This window comes from Neocloeon triangulifer, unplaced genomic scaffold, assembly GCF_031216515.1.
Source record: "Neocloeon triangulifer isolate White Clay Creek 2 clone unplaced genomic scaffold, ASM3121651v1 ptg000014l, whole genome shotgun sequence".
Classification (NCBI taxonomy): domain Eukaryota; kingdom Metazoa; phylum Arthropoda; class Insecta; order Ephemeroptera; family Baetidae; genus Neocloeon; species Neocloeon triangulifer.
The window spans coordinates 24,072,555-24,093,530 of record NW_026775556.1 but is presented as its reverse complement, the minus strand read 5'-3'; the positions used below and the strand labels follow the sequence as shown (position 1 = coordinate 24,093,530).

General features: G+C 39.3%; 3 protein-coding genes across 3 annotated transcripts in view; 2 read left to right on the top strand and 1 right to left on the bottom strand.

The window, feature by feature from the left end:
* The first annotated feature begins 9 nt into the window (after window positions 1-9).
* LOC132201847 (ubiquitin carboxyl-terminal hydrolase 30 homolog) lies at window positions 10-2,551 on the top strand. The gene is made up of 9 exons (XM_059628362.1): window positions 10-230; window positions 295-496; window positions 661-804; window positions 872-1,149; window positions 1,243-1,389; window positions 1,443-1,640; window positions 1,702-1,958; window positions 2,015-2,131; window positions 2,182-2,551. The coding sequence occupies exons 1-9, from the start codon at window positions 228-230 to the stop codon at window positions 2,306-2,308; spliced, it is 1,473 nt and encodes a 490-aa protein (XP_059484345.1). The 5' UTR covers window positions 10-227; the 3' UTR covers window positions 2,309-2,551.
* LOC132201848 (B-cell CLL/lymphoma 7 protein family member A) lies at window positions 2,551-3,514 on the bottom strand. The gene is made up of 4 exons (XM_059628363.1): window positions 3,357-3,514; window positions 3,179-3,289; window positions 2,933-3,120; window positions 2,551-2,873 (listed from the first exon to the last, which is right to left on the bottom strand). Exons 2-4 carry the CDS (start codon window positions 3,268-3,270, stop codon window positions 2,749-2,751), a joined length of 405 nt encoding a protein of 134 aa, XP_059484346.1. The 5' UTR covers window positions 3,271-3,289; window positions 3,357-3,514; the 3' UTR covers window positions 2,551-2,748.
* Window positions 3,515-3,589: 75 nt separating this feature from the next.
* Window positions 3,590-20,976, top strand: part of LOC132201846 (proteoglycan 4-like) — a 30,092-nt gene continuing 12,705 nt past the window's right edge. The window contains exons 1-6 of the mRNA XM_059628361.1: window positions 3,590-3,976; window positions 7,250-7,359; window positions 8,284-8,492; window positions 8,815-9,003; window positions 9,063-9,303; window positions 9,985-10,149. Of these exons, the coding sequence (XP_059484344.1) occupies window positions 3,813-3,976; window positions 7,250-7,359; window positions 8,284-8,492; window positions 8,815-9,003; window positions 9,063-9,303; window positions 9,985-10,149 (1,078 nt within the window). The 5' untranslated portion in view covers window positions 3,590-3,812. The remainder of the gene's footprint in view (window positions 3,977-7,249; window positions 7,360-8,283; window positions 8,493-8,814; window positions 9,004-9,062; window positions 9,304-9,984; window positions 10,150-20,976) is intronic.

Here is a 20,976-nt window from a genome sequence, read left to right as displayed (position 1 = left end):
TCGGGAGAGGGGAGAGCGACCAGACCAGCTGCGCCGATGACCGTGATGAAAACAACACCGTAGCAGAGAACCCATCATTTCTGCGTAATATCCGAACATTACCACCTGCAGTTTGGTGCAGGCTGAATTTCAGCACGAGTTCTACGATGACATTACGTCGGTAATGTCTTGAATTGGAATCAGAAGCGTGCAAACTCGAATTCGAAAGCCTCAATCACTTGTAAACTATGGTACGTGCGAGATCAATTTGTTCCGTCTTTTATTTAAATTTGTTTATATTCTCTTTGATTGCAGAGCTACTTTCCGCTGAATAATTTCAAATTCCGATGGAGCACCATCCAGTCGATACTGAGGATGCCGACGGCCATCAACCTGGCCGACCTCACACAGGAGAGGACCTTGTTTGTCGCCGGCATCTTGGTGTTTTCTCTCATGGGCTCCTTCGTCCTTTGGGGGCCGGCGCCGAAGAGATTGAAGGGCTCCAAAAAGTCCAAAGGTAATAATTAAATTTTTTATGTTTATTTAAAAAAAATATAATTATACATAATTTCATTTGTGGTAAAGATTTATTATTAATTATGTTGTTGTTTTATTTATTTTACAATTGTGAAAGTTTGTCTCACAGAGTGAAATTTTTGTTTGTTCTTTCTCTCTTTGCAGCTGTAAAAGGCTTGGCTAATATGGGAGAAACGTGCTTCTTAAACACATTGCTGCAAGCGCTGGCCGCGTGCCCTTTATTCTGCCATTGGCTCGAGCAACATAAGGATTCTCGTCTTGCGTCTGCCCTTCACGAAATAATCACTTGTATGCTCACTCGACAATAATACTACTACTCCTATTACGTCAAGTTCTGATGTGTGATTTGTTACAGTTGTCAATGGTTATGGGGCGGAGTCGGACACCCCTCTCTTCCCCAGAGCGGTCGTGTCTGCCCTGTCCGCACATGGCTGGTCCATGGGCCTCGGCCAGCAAGACTCACATGAACTTTTCTTCATCCTGATGACTTCTTTAGAGGAGCAGGCTGCCCCACCAGCTAAGTCGGCAGACATTTTAGCCTTGCTGGACAAAGTGGAAGAATCATCGTCTGACTACGAAAGTCTGCCACCAGCAATCAAGGAAGACGACAACCAGAATGAGAAGCACGAATCTGTAAGTATCAACTACGGGTTTTCAAAGATTTAATTAATTTGAATTCAAATAAACAATACGTTTTAAATTTTCACGTATTATATTTTGGTTTAGCCTATAAACAACTGCCCTGACTTGAAGAGACCCTGCTACATTTCGAGGGCTGGAAAGCAGTTGAAAACCACACCTAGTCACAAGTTTGACTTTCCTTTCCGAGGCCAGCAGCTTAGCCAGCTCACTTGTACCGTCTGCTCAAAATCGGTATGTATATTTTGGTGATATTTTTTTGCTTGGTACTTAATAATTTCCTTCAGTCTGTGGTTCAACATCAAGCATTTGATTGTCTTTCGCTGACCCTTCCTGCCAAGGGCTTCATGTCTTGCTCATTGGACCAACTCTTGTCGAACTTCACAGCTCCCGAGCAAGTAAGCGGCGTTCTTTGCGAACACTGCTCCAAAGGAGGTGGCTCTCCGACGAAAACGTCATTCGTCAAGCAACTTAGCATTGGCAGAGTAAAATTTTTATTTTTAAATAATTGAGCCCTTTAAAAAATCAAAGTTATTGAACTTTCAGCTCCCGAAATGCCTTTGCATCCATATCCAAAGAACGTCTTGGATGCCTAATGGACAAGCATACAAACGCATGGACTTTGTGTCTTTCCCAGAAGTTCTAGTCATGGACAAGTACACATATTTCCACAAGGAGAGGCTGAAGCGGACTTTATTGAAACAGCTTGTCCCTCGACCGACTGAACTTAATCTCACTCCTTCAGCAGCCGGCGCATCAACCAAAAACTCGCCCGCAGAAGCAACAAGCCAAATCAAGGACATGTCAGTGTCTTATTTTTCATTTCCGTAACGCATTATTCATGCTGATATTCTTTTAGTGTTGAGGCGAGACACAAGTATTTGTTGCAAGCGGTGGTAGTTCACATCGGGGAAGTCAGCTCCGGTCACTTTGTCACCTTTCGCAGAGTGCCCCAGCCTTCCAAGTGCCAAGAAGAGTAAATTTGCGTTCATTAATTTATACGTATTTTGATGAAATTTGTCTCAGGTGGGTCTGTACTTCAGACGATCAGTGCCAGAATTCGTGTCTAGCAGAAGTTTTGAAGGCTGAGGCTTACATGCTTTTTTACGAGAAGATTGGTAGTGGTCCTTCTCTGTCAAGCAGTCAAGGCTGATTTTGTCATCATGGTGTAGTATTTTGCATTTGGCTAGTTATTATATTTTAATATCAGTTGAAACGAACTGCGCAATTTATCTTAAATAATTGTGGCCACGAATATGGATGCTTTTCTTTTACCAAGGCATTTTACCAACAAGTTTGCGTAAATGTCCCAATTGATCTCCACTTGTATAAGCTCCACTAATTTCAGCCAAGAAAGTTATCACGGATGAAAAAATAAAACATCTGAAGTAAATGACGATAAGGACTTATGTTTTAATTAAAAGTACAAACACTTATTCCCACTTACAGAATGTTACAAATACACAAAGTTAGGTAATTATACTGTTTCCGAAGGTAAATTTAGGAATTCATTATGAATCAATCTGTACAAATATGCATGCGTCATCAAGTCGCATGATAAAATATTTTAGTCTTTGAAAAGACTTTTGGTGTTTAATCTTTAGACGGTTTGAGTCTCTTAGACGGTGGTTCACTGCTTTGCGAATTAGAGTCTTCTGAAAAACCCAGCGTAGCTCCAAAATCTGTGGGTCCTTGCGAGTCACTCACTGTCGAGAAACCTTAAAAAAGTACAATAATTTAATTATCAACATGCGTTTCCTCCTAGTTTGTTAATTACATGTATTTGAGTCTTCAGCCATTGCGAAATTTGAATTCGAATTATCCAAGGCTCCTTTCCTAGGCGTTCCGTTTTCTTTCCCCGATGAGATTTCCTTCGCCTTCTTTTTCTGATCCGTGCTGGCAGTAATGGGCACCCATTTAAAAATTTTCATGGTGGTGTCTCCAATTGTGACCCATTTCTTTTCCCTGCGAATAACCAATTATTAATTCATTAAGATCTGAGGAGTTTTTATAAAATGCCCACCAGTGCCGAACTTTGTCGACCACTTGCATGATCCTTTTAATGTCATCCTTAGCCCGGCTCCTGGTTTCTGCTCGAACAGACCTCGACATCATTTTGACGTGTCCAACAAACCTGAGAAAATGACAAAATAAGTCTGCTTCCATAACATGTTTACTACTAAATGAAATTTTACACTTACCGGATTACTTTCAATTATGCGTCGGTCAGTAAAATCGCTCAATTGCTGCAAAAATCGCGTTGAAAATTTGATTTCTCAGGGGATCAGAAACCGCAGGACGCCATAACAAAGTGAACGTACGCTCTCGACCAATCACAGAGCAGGAAAGCGGTGAGTCGCTTTGGCGTTGGCGACCTCACACGGCTGCGGCAGGAACTACCTGGCAGAAGGGCGGAGGGACTCGCGTAAACTCGCGTTTGTGCCGAAAGGATTGCCTCGATTCACGATTGCCTCCGCAGCGCGACGAGGGCAGGGTCATTCAGTCGAACCAAAACAACAGCCATCCGCGGTCTCTCCTCTGGAAATTCGCAGAATCGACGCCGGCCACGGCAAATTTCGGTGATGCCGCTTGATTTCTGAATCCTGCGTGAAATTTTTCTGGTCCAGATAGAAGAGAAATTAATCCGACGAGCCGCAATGGCAGGACTGATAAGCAAGGAGTACCTCGAGTTCTTCACCGAGTTTGTCAACGACCTGAACGTGCATGACCAGCTTCCCGTACCTGTGTCGGCCTACAATGTCGACGACGAAGAGCTGGTCGGCGACTTCGTCAACTGGCTTCTGCAGTACCTCAACCAAAAGTGAGATTTTCGTTTTCAATTTTAAGAATTAAACTTTAGGAAGTTTGTTTCCTGCCGAGAGACGGGCAGGAAATTTGAGTTTGTTGTTGTTTGTCGGACGGGCGTTGGAACAAAATCGTACGAGTGATGGCCAAAAATTACTCGGGCGGATCGCTGAATCTTTGGATTTGGCGTGCGTGCGATTTCACGCAGTCATTGAACCGGATATTGCACGGAGTAGATCCGTTTTTTAAAAAGGAAGTTCAGAATTAAAAATTGCCTTAATTTGAAATGATTATAATTAAATTGAAATATTGAAGCTAATCATGCTACTTTAAATATTATCTTAAAATGCATTGTTAATTAAACGGACTAATTTAAAAACTAATTTTAATTAATTCATTTACTATTTTAATTCGATCTTTCTTTATGATTATTAATTTTTTTATAATAAACCAATTTATTATTTTCACTATAATACATTATTTCTTTTTTTTTTTAAATTAAATCATATTCCTCGGTTGTTTAGAAGAGATTTTCCCACATTATATTTTCTCTAAATAACTGCCAAAAAAAAAAATGAGATCACATCTCATAATAAAGATTCAATAATAATAACTTGTGCAAAAATCACCAGCCGATGAAATTAAACGCAGTCGAGCGGCGTTCCGAATGGGTTCTGCTCAGGTGGCCGCAAAGAAAGAAATCCCGCCTGCCAAACTAAATAAAGCTCTCCTCCAATTTGCTTCCCCATTAATGGAAATTGGCCCATTTTCCTAACGACGTCTCAATGATAATTATTGCCGTTGGTCCGATGCATGAAACTCGAATGCCGCGAGAAAAATCATCGACCGCGACTGAAATTTATTTCTTGATGCATGACTCCGGTGCAGGTACATACGGAGGATGGTAATTCAATATAGTGAGTGGCTCGTGTACTTTGCACGTTTTAAGTACGCACACATCACTCTGATGGCTGCTGCTTCGGTTTTCCATTTTGGCCTGATGAGCAAATACTTGATAATGTGTTGATGACGAGATGCGTTTCCCGAAGACTGCCGGGCGGTCACTGACTCACGCTTGTCGACGCTCTAAAATCTCCACCTCGTGTGGTAAAACCTAATGAATCTGATAACATGGTGGTGACAATTTTTTTATTCGAAAAGTCAAATATGAATATAGCTTACAATTTATTTTGTTAATTTTTAATTACTAAATGACTTGATAAATAAAATAGAAAGTATTCAAAACATCGAAAATTAAGTACGTCACGTTTGTTCTATTCAAATTTAACTAACTTACATAATTTGATTTAAAAAAATTAATTAAAAAGATAAATTAGTTATAAAAATATTTAAATAATGATTTATACAAATTTGAAAACATTTTTTCTTGAATCTAAAAAGTACCGTAAGATATTTATTTTATTATATTGATTATGTTTAATAAAAGAAGTTTTCAAAATTTGAAATCATTTTAAATTAATTAAATACTTTTACTATTTTTACTAACAAATTATTTAATTTCCTCATAGGTTTGTAAAAATTTTAAATTTTAACTAATGCAAATTCACTTTTAAAATGTGAGATTTTTTTGTAAAATTTTGAATTTATTACAAATACTGTAAATTTTTTTCCAAGACATTTGCCCTTTTGTAACAATTTGGAGTCCCGAAATGTTAACACTGAATTTAATGACCAAAGCGAGGGGCGAAAATCGCATCTGCGTAGCGTGAGTCATTTTTTGTTATTATTCCACGGAATCGGAACGGGCACGAGGTCGCGTTCACTCGTCTGTCGGTTCATTCACTATTGAAAAAGCCGGCAGACAATCAAAAGGCACCTTTTGCCGGATAAATCACGCGAGTGGTTTGCGCACTTAGCGGGCTGCAGCCTCTAAAGCTAAAACAACCGCCAAATTGGCTTCTACGACTCGCTATCAGTTCAAACGAAAAAAAAAAATGCCAAAACCGATTGCTGCAAGTGTTTGCCCGGCACCCACAGACATTAACTAATGGATCCTCATGCTATTAGGGAAATAAATGAAGCATTTTTATTTTAAAATTTGAACTTTTTAAATTTTTCAACAAATTGAAGGCAGAAATAAAAGAAATCAATTTTTCATTAATTTTAATTCTAAATAATGGAAATAAAATTAAAAAAAATCGAAAAGTTTTAAAGAAAAAGCAATTAAAAAACTTTGTTTTACAATTTTAGCAAATACTATCACTCTGGGAAATAATTTAATTGAGAGTGATTTATATTTTGTTTTGAAACCGATTATGTCATCTGGCGTCGGCGCAAGAAGATTGTAAATTCAAATTACTGCTGATAAGATAAGAGCTTGTTTTTGTTTGCTTATCCCATTTGAAATGGGCGTGAAAACATAATTCGTTTAAAATCATCCGTCTAGATTTTCAGAGTCACGTGAAGCGAATGCGAATATATAATATGAAATTGCAAATTTCGCAGACTCGGCGAGAGAAATGCGAAGAAGCGCCGCGTTGAATAATTCCGAGGGTGCTCAAGTTGCTCTTTAACTTGCTCTTTAATGCATCGGGATTCGCGCTGGCCGTGATGTCATCCTTCTTTGTCAAGCCACGGGGACGAGAGAGACGGCCGCGCTCACAATGAGAATGCAGAATGAGCCGCGGCGAAGGAGGAATCTCGTTTCTTTTATATTTGCCCTTCTTCGTGTCACTCGGACATTTTAAAGCCTGCTCATCTTTATTGAAGCAGACACACTCGCTGTAATGGTGACGTCACCGACGCGGTCAGATGATGATGATTTATTTTAAGCCCCATTCCTGGAGGCACCCCTCGGTATCCACTGCCTTTGATTTTATTTTCGACTTATTTACGAAAAACGATATGAGTCTATTAATAAAATTGTCAGAGCTTGATTGAAATCTAAAATCTAACCCATAAATTAAGTAAAATTATACGCATAAAATTTTTTATATTTTTTATTAATTTAACAAAATAATAATATAATATATTGATTTAATATGTAAAACAAAAATGTATCTAGTTAGAACGCCAGGGAAGTTTTATTTTTGGTTTTTTACAATAATGCCGAATTGATTCTCCGATCTATCTGATCTTCTCTCTTGTGTTTTTTACAACTTTTCACGTTTTGTTCCAAATTCCGAGAAAAGCCGCAACTTCACAGATGCTGTCCAATTAATTTTCTCCACTCTTCTTGCGTTTATTCCGACGGATGCCCGCAGGCGGCGTGGAGCGTTTGTTTTTTGAGGATTGTGTTTTCACCTCTTTCCTCTCTGTTGTGTTGCAGACATTGCCCTCTGGCTCTGCAGGCGCCCCTCGTCCGCTCCGTGGTCGACGAGATGCTGCACTTCTGCAAGAAGGACCCCGAGGCGCACTCGCTCAGGGACGACAGCGGCCGTGAGTTTCCTCCTTAACCCTTGAATCAAGTGCCGCTGCCACGCATTCCATCCAGAAGCACTTCCGGGCCCAATAAAATCGTTTTACTGCCTTTCCACTCTTGAAGAAAAAAAGCCATAAAAAGATTTATCTATGAATGAGATTTTTAGGGCTTGGTTAAGATAATTATAAAATTCAGCTCTTTCCAAGAAATTTTAAAATTCAATTGTAAATTTTAAAATAAACATGACATTATATTAAATTTTAAGGGTAATTTTAAATGTAATTTTGCTAATACGGCTAATACTAATTTAAAATAAGAAATTTACATTCACTTTGAAGAAAAAAATTAAACTGAAGAAAATCATTAGAATTTAAAATTAAGATTTAATTTATAAATTAAATTTCTGCTGCAGTGGAGTTTTCGGTATTAATTTTTTTTATGAATTTCCAAGAAAATGATCAATCAAGCAGCTCAGTTGTGACCAGAATATCACATTAAATTTGACCTGATTACTTTTTTTATCTGAGTAAAATAATTAATTATTTATGTTTAAAATTCCGTGCGGGTCGTTAATCGTCCTTCCCTTTCTGTGCACGGCGCGTAAGACCTTGCTTATTTTGTAAAGCTGCACGAAAATAGAGCCGGTTGGTTTCAACCTGCTCGGACGGCGAAATGAGAAAAAAACCCGGCTCTCTTTCTTTCGCTGAAATTGCTTCGTTGACATTTGCGACTCCATTTTCACCCGCGAGTGCTTTCCGCACGATGGAGACACGTGTGACGTGGGAAAGCACCCCTTTCTTCTTTTTATCTGGATGGCAGATGAAGCTGATAGGGCGCCCTTCACGCCCCAAGCACTGCTTGCTGGCGTGGGTGGTGTCGTGTGTGGCGGCCAAAAATTTTAAATAAAAATTAGAATCCATGCTAAGCAACTTTGATTGCAGAGTTCAGCCAGCTGAGGCTGATGCAGGCGTGCATGGCGCGGGTCAACGCCCTGTGCGTCAGGTTGCACCAGGCCCCGGAGCTGTTCGTGCCGCCGCCGGCGCCCAAATTCACCCCAGTGGCCGCTCATGCTGTGAGGAGCAGCCAGCGGAGAGGAATGGAGGACCGGCATGTTGTAGTCAACGACTTCAATGGGATTTTTAACGTGCAGGTATAATTATTTAAGTGGCAATAAAGGGAATAAGTCCCACAAGAATCATATATTTTTTTTTTTTGTAATTTATAAGGTATAAAAAATCTCTTTGAATACGTTAAATGGAAAAAATAAAACATTCAAAACAATGATTTAAAATTTAGCTAATAAATAAAGATAAATAATATTTTTTTTACTTTAATGTAATTCAAATTAATTAGTTGAAGATTATAATTGATTATAAGTTACCAATTAATTTGCATAATATTTAAAAAAAAACACTTTTAATCAATATAAATTTTGATAATAATTCAAACTAATGACAAAATTTGCTTCTCAGGATGACACAACTGCAAGTTACTACGCCGTCTTCGATGGCCACGCTGGAGCCGACGCAGCCGTCTTTAGTGCCTCCCATGTTCACCAGTTCCTTGCTGAGAGCCAGTTTTATCCTTCGAACCCTGTCCAGGCTTTGAAGGAAGCAATTTTGCGCACAGATAACTTGTACCTGAAAAAGGTAGCAGCAGAGGTATGCTAATAAAATCCATATGAATGTTTGTTTGCAATAATTTGGTCCTGTTCTTTCAGCCACGATATCAGAGTGGCACCACGGCCCTGTGCACCCTCCTGAGGGGCAAGATGATGCATGTGGCGTGGGTGGGCGACTCACAGGCTGTGCTGGTACGAAACGGAAAGGCTGAGTCAGTTGTAGATCCGCATAAACCAAAGAGACCTGACGAAGAGGCGCGAATCAACGCGCAGGGCGGTGTCGTCCTCTTCCACGGCATGTGGAGAGTTAATGGACAGCTTGCTGTGTCCAGAGCAATAGGTGAACTTTTAAAAATCTAAAATTCAATTGTAAAAAATTTTTAATTACAAATATAACAGAAACTTTTAATACAGTAAAAAGAAATATCCTGAAATAAGATAATTCGATTAGATCAATTTATTTTAGTCAGGTTTCTAAATTTTGAACCAATTTTCACTTTGATTAAACAAATTTTCTTAATTTATGTCGTGCTCTGCATTCATTTAGGGCAAATTTTCAAAAAATTTCAGTTATTGCTACAAATTTGCAATTTTTAATTTTTCTAGATTAGTTGATTCTTAAAAAACGTATTTAAGTTCGTCCTGTCCAGTACCCCATAGCTCTTAAATTAGTGGCCATGTTCTGTTTTTGGTAAAACAAGGAAAGTTTATGAAAAAACCAGATCGTAAATCTCCAATTTGTGGCTTTGTGACAGAGAGTTAGTCTTGTTGTTTACAGAGGGCATGAGCAGTTCTGCGCACAAGCATGAGTCACCACTCGTCCTTTAAGCCATGCTTGAGACCCTCTAATGGGCAAAGCTGAATCATGCACGTTGCTCAACTACTTGAAATTTGAAATCAACCACCACCCTAAATAAAACCAATAATTTTATTGAACTAAACATGACAAATTTTATAACCTTGTTTTGGAATTTTTACCGAAAAGTGACATCATGTCTACAAATATTTGAATTTATTTTAGGCGATGCCAATTTCAAACCCTACGTGTGTGCTGAAGCAGAAGTACGAAGTATACCCCTGCGAGTCGAAGATGAATTCCTAATTATGGCGAGTGACGGTTTGCTGGACTTTGTCACACCCCAGGAAGCTGCCTATGCCGTTTTTCAACAACTTCGTGACAACCACGGTGAGCGCAATATTTCTTTTGAAGTATTTTCTGTGCCAATTATTTCAAATCGATCATTGCGAATAATGATTACTTACAATAGATAGGCGATAATTTTTATCTACACCTCTTGTGTCCGCCCAAAGCACTTTCCTCTCCTGTTCACTTGCTAAGAGCTGGAAGATTACTCGCACCAATTGAGGAAATTTCAAAGCCACATCGTTTGGAGTGCGTGTGGCTTTCAAAAAGTGGGAGTTTAATTCACCGAGTATTCTCACGTGCTCCCCTACTCGCTGTATAATAATAATTGGAGTTTATTTTTCACAAACAATGGACTCGGGAGAGGTGGAAATTGTAAGGTTTTCACAACAAAAGTTTCCTCCAGCAGTTATTTCATGTAACAAAACTGCCACGGCTTGTAATGCAATTTGATACATTGGAGCTGAGTTTGTGTGAGTGCACAAGTTGGACAGGTCAATGATTATTGCTGGCTAAGCCAGTTAGCGATAAATATTGTGAAAGCCTTGAATTCTCGCGTGCGGCTGACACAGCGTAAATAAAAAATTGACAAATTTTAGAAGAATTGATAAATCATCAAAATTTTAGGCACAAAATTATAATTTTAAAATTATTGAATACTTTTAAGTAAAAATTACTGGATCGTGTCCTGTTCGGACAAAAATCTTCGGGTTAAAGTTGGATTTGGATTTCTTGCGAAATGGCCTAGAGTATCATATTGCCTGCAACATTAATTGTGTGCAAAGCGATCTCCAGTTGCCTCAATCGGGGAAACCTTAGCCGCGACATACGTACTCGCGGCTCTATTTTTCCTCTATATTTACGATTCAAACAAAAAAGGCGCTATTTCAATCTTCTGTGAATCTTCACCCACTGTGACGACGCACTGCCATTTACGAGTTAAATTTAAAATCCCCACAGAATGTCGAAGGCTTATATAAAACCGGCGGCGGCCGCTTTTCCGACGTTAGATTTCCATTAGCTCGCGCTCGCTCCGTCCGCAGCCAGCGCGGAGTCAAATACACACGTACCAGAAACCACTCCCCCACTGCAAGGAAGGGCCTTCCAGTTCCCCGCTCTCCTCTCGCGTCTGCACAACTCACACACACACACTCGCAATCAGTGGTCGTTGAGCCTTCGTCAAAATCAGCAGCAGTGCGAAATTCTATTGTGCTTCAAACCGCCGCCGCCAAGGACAAAGGGCGTTTGTTTTCCAACGACTCACGGTACGTGTCAATTTAACCTTTTGCAAGAAAAAGTGCTTTTAAAATATTCCAAAACCGATAAACGTTATATCAGATTTATAAGAAATTATGTCAAAAAATCAATAATCGCGCGAGATCAGAGCTAAATTATAATTTTATAATAATTATTTAATTTAAAATATTTTATTTCGGTGCTTAAATCGAAATTGACGCGAATCAAATCTTCTCTCGTTTTTCTTTTTTGGTCGCGGACAGGGAAACCATTGAAGCCTGTAAAACCCGCAGCCGCCGCCGCCGCTTCTTCTTTTTTTCTCATTTCACGGTGCTCGGTGAAGAGGAGCAGCAGCCCAAAGGAAAGGGTTATTCCACCGGCATGCATGACTTTCTTGTAGATTCGGATGAGCGGACGTGAAAAAAAGTAGTGCTCGCTTGTCTCGGTTGCGGGAGGAAATAAATGGGTGCGCAGCCAACTCGGCTAATCACACCTTTCTACGGCCACAACATCTGCACCCAAAAAAAACTTAAAATAATAAACATATTCGCAATTGAGGACAAATCCGCCGGCCGGCGCGTGGAATGAGTAACGCTAGAAGAATGGAAAATGACCAGCGGACGCAAATAAATGCACGCTCGAGTGAGCGCCAGAAATTTCGGGGAAACGCGGCTGCAGTCCTTGACGTGTTTCTATTGCGCGTGATTTTCCATTCGCAACTTTTTCAGTGAAAAATTGTTTCAATTTTTCATTATGTGACAATTTTTTTAACTCTACTTAAGCCATTTTTTCTGGAAATTAAGAAAAGAATTAATTAATTAATGTTTCATCCTATAATTAAATCAAAATCCACAAAGATAATTGAATTCATTCATTTTTAACCCCAAAACGATGATATTTTTTTTTATTATTTTCGATTGGAATTGAATTACGGTTAAATTTCTCTCATTTCACCACATCAGATTCGCGAGAAATTTGATACAAAATGTGGTGAATCCCTGAGAGCAAAGGTCAGAAGATAGAAACACAACCTAGGATAACGCGCGCGGATGAGTCGGCTAAGCCACTTGGCCGCTCTAGCAGAAAGTGGAGCGTTCATTTCTCCGGCGAATTCGGAGAATCTCGAAGACGAATTTGAGAAATGCGTTTTCCCGAACTTGGATATTATGTCACGTATGTGATGCTAATGCAGCGTCGAATGCCTGCCTTTATTGGCCATCCGAGTCGGCTTTGTCCTGTGGAGCGTGAAACTGCTCCGAGGGCTTTTTGCGCGATTCGCGTCACGTCCTTGGCAGAATGCAGTCTAGTGCAGCCCCGACCGACGGACAACTCGCTTTTCTCGCTTTGCTCAATGCCAAGCTGCAGCTTCTTTTCGGCCTTTTGTTCCCACACTAGCTGCATCTCAGAGCAACAATGGCTCGTGCTTCTTTTTTCTCTCAAACTGGAAATCACGACGATGAAATTGTTTATTGCTGAGAGAGGATCAGGTGCCTCGTCACAAGTAGAGTGTGCAGCGCAGGTGATTATTTCAACTCGGCGCGTCATGTTCAGCCGATTAATCTTGAGAGCCTCGTATTCGTCTCGGAACCGCGGCTGCCTGTTATTTGGCGCGGCAAAAAAAAAAAAAAAAAAAAAACATGAACATTTTTATATGTATTAATAATAACAACAATAATAATCGTTTGACACACGCTGCGACGTGCGAGAATGAGTGACTCACCGCGGCTCACACCCAGCACTGCACAACTGTAAATAATGGAGCGGCATGCAAGCTTTCTTTGTTGAGAGGTGTTATGTCACACAAGTCGCGAGAATAATTCATTCGACGCACACCGTCGGTGCCGACAGTAAAAAATGATTAAAGGCCTTCTCGAACTTTACAAATGCGCCTATCAGCCTGTTTTGGAGTGGCTGTGAAAATACGTAGAAAAAAATTGGATTTTATATCTCTTTTAATCAGGCATGAGTATTTTTTTGCGAGTCATTCAAGGCTGAATCTAATTCACGTTTTTCAAAGCAATTTAACATTAAAATTTAATTTGAAAATCAATAGTCAAAAACAATTTAGAAAAGATTTTGTGCTTTTATACTTTCCTGTTCTTTAAAAACATTCTCGAAGGTCTGTTTTAGAATGGCTGTGAAAATATATAGAAAAAAATTTGATATTTTATCTCTTTTAATCATATTTTGTGAGTCATTCAAGGCTGAATCAAATTCACATTTTCAATAAAAATATCATATTAAAATTTCATTTCAAGAAATTTTTAAAAATTTTAGTTAAAAGAATTTAGAACAGATTATTTGATCTTTAACTTTCCTGTTAATTGAAAAAAATTTCTCATTACTCTCGAAATTCCTGTTCTCTTTAAAGTTAATGAAAATTACCTTCCAATTGATCGTTAGTAGGTTATTTCACGAGCGGTACATCTTGTACAACAACAAAATAAGTAAGCAATTTATTTGTGTCTTGGAACATAAAATTGTTGTGGCGAATAAACACAGCCTCGATTGAAGGCAATGAAGCTCAACCACTGCCCATTTGTGCTGACAAGGAAATTTTTCATAAGAATTGCGGCGCCGCGCAATTATGTTACTAATTCAATAATAGCCGCTCTCTTGGGCTTATCGCATATCGTGGCCTCTTTCTTCTTTCTTTATTTCTTTCTTCTCGCCATTCTTTCCTTTTTCAAGCGCGGACAAAATCAGACCATGGCGCACTACAATGGGATGTCTGCCTGCCGAAGGACACGCTTTCATAATTCCAGCCAGCCGAGCGAAATTGCTGCGTGCACACGAGCGACGGATAGAAAACCGCAATAACGCCGAAGAAATTGCACCAGGCTTTCTTTCATTCCGGCGCATCCTCCTCGTCCGAGATCCTCCGCACTTGTTTGGTTTTACACGTTTCTGTCTCTTGCGTCATCCGCCGCGGCGGCAGATGGCGGACATATGGGAATCGCGTTTTCCCACTGCATCTGTCAACGCTCTTCCATATTGCTATGCGGCCCTATCAATGTGTTGGCGGCGTCCAATCATTCCGAATGTTTAGACCTAGCAGAAATAATGATGGATGCAACAGAGTTAATTGCCCGGAGCGTGCGAATTAATGGAGGTTTTATCGGTCGAAAGTGGTCTATTTTTAGTTCATTGCCTATCGAGGTGCTTGCATTTTACTCTCTAAATCTAAATATATACTCGACACTCAAATTATTCAAATGTGAATAAATTAATTGACTAGGAGTAAAAATAACTCTCTTTTTGTTAATTATAGTTTGCTCCTGCATTCAAATAATGGAATTGAATGGAATCAAAATATTTTTGTATTCGCGACCCGAATTCTATATGGATATATTTGAAAGTTTTTGCTAATAAATGATATAAATAATAATGATATAATTTTTATTATTTAATAATTAAATAAATAAAAATTTAATCATTTCGCTTTTTTGTTACATTTTTATTTCTTAAATTATTAAATAGAAAATTAAACAAAATGAAAACTTGTAAAATAATTATGAATTATATTGATGTTTTTTATTTATTATTTAAATTTTTGTGTTATTCCAAAAAATCTAATTATTTAATGAGTCTCACCAAAGAATTTATGAAACAAAAAGTTACCATTGAGGAAAAAAAGTTCACGAGTGTGCTTGAAAAGATCTCCCCTTCTTGAAATGATGCCTTCTTAATATCCAGACGTTGCAACAAGAGTAGCAAAATTTTTGCAAGACAAGTTACAAATCACGTATCGGATTACTCCTCCCCATTGTGTGCCCCGAAAAAATGAACCCGCTCTTCTTTTATCATCATCACCTGTCTCTCTCCCGGCGCGCTGGATTTTGGCAATTTCAGCAGCCTCGTCTGGGCCATTGTTTGCTGGAGCCCGAGCATGACTGAAAAAAAACTCTAAAGCTCGCTCTTCAGTTCAATTTTCCCCTTCGCTTTTGGAGAAGGACTCGCTTTTTTCGAATATTTGTTTATTCGGAATTTCCTGCTGGCCGCGTCTATTTTTGGGGCCGAGTTTTCATCTGGTGTGCCGCGCAAGGAGGCCTTTGTATAGGCAGCTCTCTCATTAGCCATTCTACCGGAACTGACGTCAGTGCGTGTTTTAATTTTTTTTCGCCACACGGCAGAGATTAGTGACCCATAGCTCGCCGGACAGGGATGAATAATGCATGCGGCAGTCTGCAAATGCGAAAAACCGACGAAATTATTATTTTATCTCCTCTCGAGTCTCTCAAGTTTGCGAATTAAAAATTCACGAGAGCGGCGGAAATTGAAACTGCAATTGCGCACGGCATGTGCTGTAACTTTTTTATTGGCCGCACGTAAAATTACGCCCCCACCAAAGTCGGCACGAGCAACCCCTATAGCTCGTTGCATTATTCATTCCGTGTGTGCACTTTGCCCTCCGCACCCCCGAATGCACGCGTCGCGCCGCCGGTGCGCTTGGACCGATTCCCTCTTTGCAATGTACTGCGGCAACTTCTGTACCAACTGCGAGCCAGCGTTGCATGTAATTGCTACTCGTGTCATGTGTGCCTCGTCGACGACACCGAATTTCATCCGCATTTGCATAATTTCAATCAAAATTTACTTCCTCTGCTCTTGTTTCGCACTTCATTTTGTGTGTTTCCAACCCCTCATGAATTTGGTCAAAAACCTTAAATTATGGGGTTGTTTGTGCTGATTCACAATTTCATTAAAGCTGATTTGGTGTGCGGAAGAAGATTAATCGATAAAAATATTTTTATATTCAAGAGTTTTAGAAAAATTAAGGGTGAAATAATAAATAAATAAATGTCAATCTTTTTAAAAAGAAACTTTTTAAAATTGTTTTAATTTCGGCTCTTTCAATTAGTTTCAAATTAATTTTAATGTCCAAGCTCTCTTCATAAAGTTTTACAAAAATTCAATTATAAAACAATTTTATTCCAAACCTCTGGCAAAGCTATGAATGAAGTATTTCCTCAACGTTCTATATTTATGCAAATGCGGCTTTATCTCTGCCGGCTTACTTGACCATTCACACGAGCAACTCTCGTGAGATGCAAAAGTTCAAGTTCAAAGTGCAAAATAATTATCACAAAAGGAGCAGCGAGCGTCCTTTGTGATTCGGTTCCCATACCACACGCGCCGAGTAATTACACGAGCACATCACACGTTTGTGTTTTGTTCCCAGCTGATACTTTTATATTATATTCAATCCACCTGGACATTTTCGCACACTTCCTGTAACGAGAGAGCAATTTCGTAACACAATATTTTTCAACCCTCGAAGGGTGCGCCGGCCGATTAGGAAAAGGAAATGAGTTTTGTGTCATCTTTTGCCCGGCTCTATTAGCAAGAGACGTGCGGACGGAAAGAAAAGTCGTCATTCGGCAACTGGTATACAGAAATGCATATACATGCACCCACCCCTATGTATGTATGTTAGTACAGTCAAAGTCAAAAGGGGTGGAATTTATGCCGACTGCGCAGCCCGTTTAAAGGGCTCTTCTTTGCAAAGTTAACGTGCTGTGAAAACTCTCGAGGCGAGCCGTTTTAATAAGTCTGCAGTCATTAAACGTTTTTTTATTTAACTTTTATACTTTTCATATTTGAGCTTTTGAAAAGTTCCGGATGCAGAGAATTTTTTCAGATATATAAACTCTTCCGTCTGGCTCTGTTTCTCTTATCGCGAAATAAATGATCGACCGCTGCTCGCTCGTTTCATTGATTGCGCGCTCTGCATCGGCACGGGCGGGGGAAGCGAAGGGGTTCCCAAGGGGTGGTGCAGACACGAACCAGACTCCTGAGGGGATGCTGTGCGATATTTATCGGAATCGTGTGCGAGGGTGCACGGCTCGTGCGAGACAAAGGAAATAAATGAAAAAGATGCAGACGGCCAGAGTATATAATTTGAAGAGCAAACAACGCAGCGAGATCAGATATGACATGTCTTTTGTGTCCGTAAATAGCCGTCAGTAATGAGTCTGAAAATTGATCTTGCCTTTCTGTCAAGATGAAATCACCCCGCACAACTCCATCAGTGGTGTCGTATCCTGCTGCAATTTTGCCACAATTAAATGCAACGATCTCGCTCCTCTCACTGTTGAATGTCATAATTGCGCGAAATTGCTCTCGACAAGACCGTTTACATGGCTGATGAGGCCCTCCATTGCGGGGGTAAAGACACCTTTTCAGGCCGGAAGAAACAGTTTTTCGAAGAGAGAATACTAATGGGGTAATTAATTTCGGTATTTATTACCATATTAGTAATTACATGCAATTATAATGTAGTAAAATTTAACTCGGTGGAAATGGAGCATGTGAAACAGCAACATTTCAGTATAATTTAAAATTAAAATCATGTATATTTTCATATGCATAAAACTTTTAAATTTAATTTCACATTTAAAAATGCAATTAATTCATGAAATTGTTTTTAACTTCAGAGACTAACTGTAAGAGCGGAAATGTGCAAGATTTGCCTGCACGTTTCATTAAAAAATATTAATTCAATTTTTACAAAGTTAATAAAAAATAAACTTCAAATTATGTCTAATTTTTAACAACGAAAACTAGAAAATAGCTTTGTGGAACTTTAGTTTAGTGGATTTCATATAACGATCCATAATTATTCGCCCTTGGCAATTGACCTTTTCACAGCAGTCGAGCCGTTAAGAACGCAATTAAACACCAGCAAAACAAAGAACTCGTAAAACACCCCACATTATTTGTTATTGGTTCGCTGGACGTTTGTGTTTCTAAAAAAAGGGGTACTCCCATAATTAGTCTTCTAATTGCAATCACGGCCGTTTTTACAGCCGCAGCTGCATTATTTTCCAAAAGCAGCAGCACGCGAGTTATTGAGGAAAAGAACGCGTGGGACATTCTATCCCAATATCACGGCGACGGATCTTTATTGGGCCGACGAAACAAAACAAAAAAGAGTATAATTTGACACACAACGATCCGATTCCGAGAAACGAAGAAAGACATGCATGCACCGGGCGACTGCATCGGCTGCGACGTGATGCCATTATCCATACCGCAGTCGCTCTCTGTTGGTTCAGATAATGAGCCGTGAATTACACTCTCGCCCCTCCACCGCAATCAAACATAATCTACCGTCCGTATATGTATATAAATTTGTCAACGACCATCTCGGAAATTTGCTAAATTTATCTGCGACGCCGCCCTTTGTCTCGAACCTCTTTTTATTAATTCGATTTCAACACAAAGCTTAATTTAAAAATTTATCACCACTTTGCTTCTGTGTGAGTCACAAGCAAAAAAACAACCTTCTCAAGCGGTCGGAGGCAAAGAAATATTGCGAGAAGGAGAATGGAAAAAATTATTGTGAGAGGAAATGCACATCATGAGATAATGACGTGGCCCTCTCCTAAAATAACTCCACATCCTTCTAATTAGTTACACCACACAATCAGGTACAAAAAAAAAATAGACATGGCTGCTGCGATGCGTTTTACTTTTATTTGGGGAAAATATAAATTTTTTCGTTTCCCTCGCTTTTCAATGGGAGTTGTAATTGCTCGCCGACTCTCAATGGGGCTGTAGATATGAAATAAAACGCATTTCATATTTCCCTCTCTTTATTGCTATTATTATTTGGCGTGTTATTTGCTGATGCGCCGCCATGTATGACTAATTATAATGCGCTCGGCGGCCGCGCGGTAATGGCCATTCGCGACTTATTCGATCTGATAACGCATATGAAAATTAATAAGTACGCCGCAGTGCACTCGTGGGCAGCTGTCATTCCGCCCTGGGAAAGCGGCCAATTTTGAAAATGGGAATTGTCAATTCGGCCTTTCTCTCTCCCGCGAGTGTCGTTTCAAATTAGTAGTTTTCCTTGTCAATTTGGCCGCGCTCGTAAGTTCCCCGTTCGGCATTTTGCGCCTTGCCGAAAAGTCACGTCCACTCTTACGTCACCCACGGCTGACTCAGCCCATCAACACACCCACTAAGGTGTTGTAAAATATTGGCATATATCAAACAGTAATTACAATTGTTTGCATCAAACAGCTATTTCAAAGCTGACGTCATTGCGGCAGCCACTGTCTTTAAATTTCAAAGGTCCTTTGAACGCGGAAGCCAAAACTGTCTTTATAAAATCAAAAGTGACATTGGTCATTTTTGCTTTGTGAAGAAGTTTATAATCAAATTTTATCTGTTTTATTTTTAGTTTCCTGTTGATAAAATATTAATTGCATTATTTTTACTGATAATCAAACAAACCCTTTCTGTTTTCGTTCTTATCTCGTGCCTTTCGCTCCGACCGAAAATGAATGATTCCTCCTTGTGTTATCTGCGGAGAGCCTCCAGATTTTTTTTCTTCGTTTGGATACGAAATTGCTATTCAGTCGCGATCTCGCGGGTCGACTTTAATTTCCCGGCACGTTTCAATTGAACTTCCTGCGCCGAGTTCAAATCGCTCTCGCTGCAGCCGCGCACTCTCCTCTAATGATCGCGCGGCACGCACACGCCGACGATATAATATTCCTTTTCTGTAATGCCAACGTTTGAATGCATCTGCCTTTTGAACAATTTGAACCACCCAGGCAGCACCGACGCTGAATCGGCAATTTGCTACCTTTTAAATCGCGAACGCGTGCAAGCTTGGCGACCTGTGATGCGGAACATCGCCGAATGTTTCATTACGGGTCGTGATGGAACGGAAAAGGAGCAAATTGTGGGAGCGGACGATTCGGTGAATTACTCATGGCGTTGCTAAATTTAGGCTCAGCATCACACAAGGGCAAACGAAAACGGCCGAGGTGGAAATTTGATAATGATTGTTTTGCATGTTATCATTTTGGTGCCGTACCATTAGAGTTTCTGTAATTATTTGTAAATTATTGAATATATTTTACTTTTTTTCAAATTTGAGTGAAAATTTTCATAAACAACCCTAAAAAATTCTTATTAAAGAAATTCCGCACTTAAATTTATCTAGGATGGAAAATTTGATGAATTTGAACAATTTTAAAGAGTTAAGTTTATTAATTATGTCTTTAGTTTCCGCAATTGGGTTGTGACACTATTTTTACTTGTCACTGTTTTACTTTCCTTGTCAACTTTCTGAAAACGGCCGAGGTGTAAATGTGATAATGATTATTTTGCATGTTAAAATTTTTGTACCAGTTGTTAATGTTTGCATTAGAGTTTCTATGATTATTGAATGCATATTATTTAAATTTAAAAAATTCAGGGTGAAAATTGTTATAAACAACACTAAAAAGTTTTTATCAATGAAATTCTGCATTTAGATTTATCCAGCATGGAAAAGTTGATAAATTTGAACAATTCTAAAGAGGCAAGTTAATATCTTTATAGTTTTCCTCAATTGTGCTAGGACACTATTTTTAATTTTTCCTTCCTTGCAAACTTTATACAACCTCACTATATTATTCGCCCCTTTGTATGCACATCAAAATTACGGTTTATTTTTTAACACCACCTTATTATTTCGTGCCTCATATTTGAGGTAATTATCTGGCACCAAATGACAGGTGACGCAATTTTGCGAGCCGCACTACTTAACGCAACCGCGATAATTGTTTAGTCTGCTTTGAGTCAATAATGGCATCACTTTTGCGAATGAATGTCTGCCTCACTTCTTGTGTA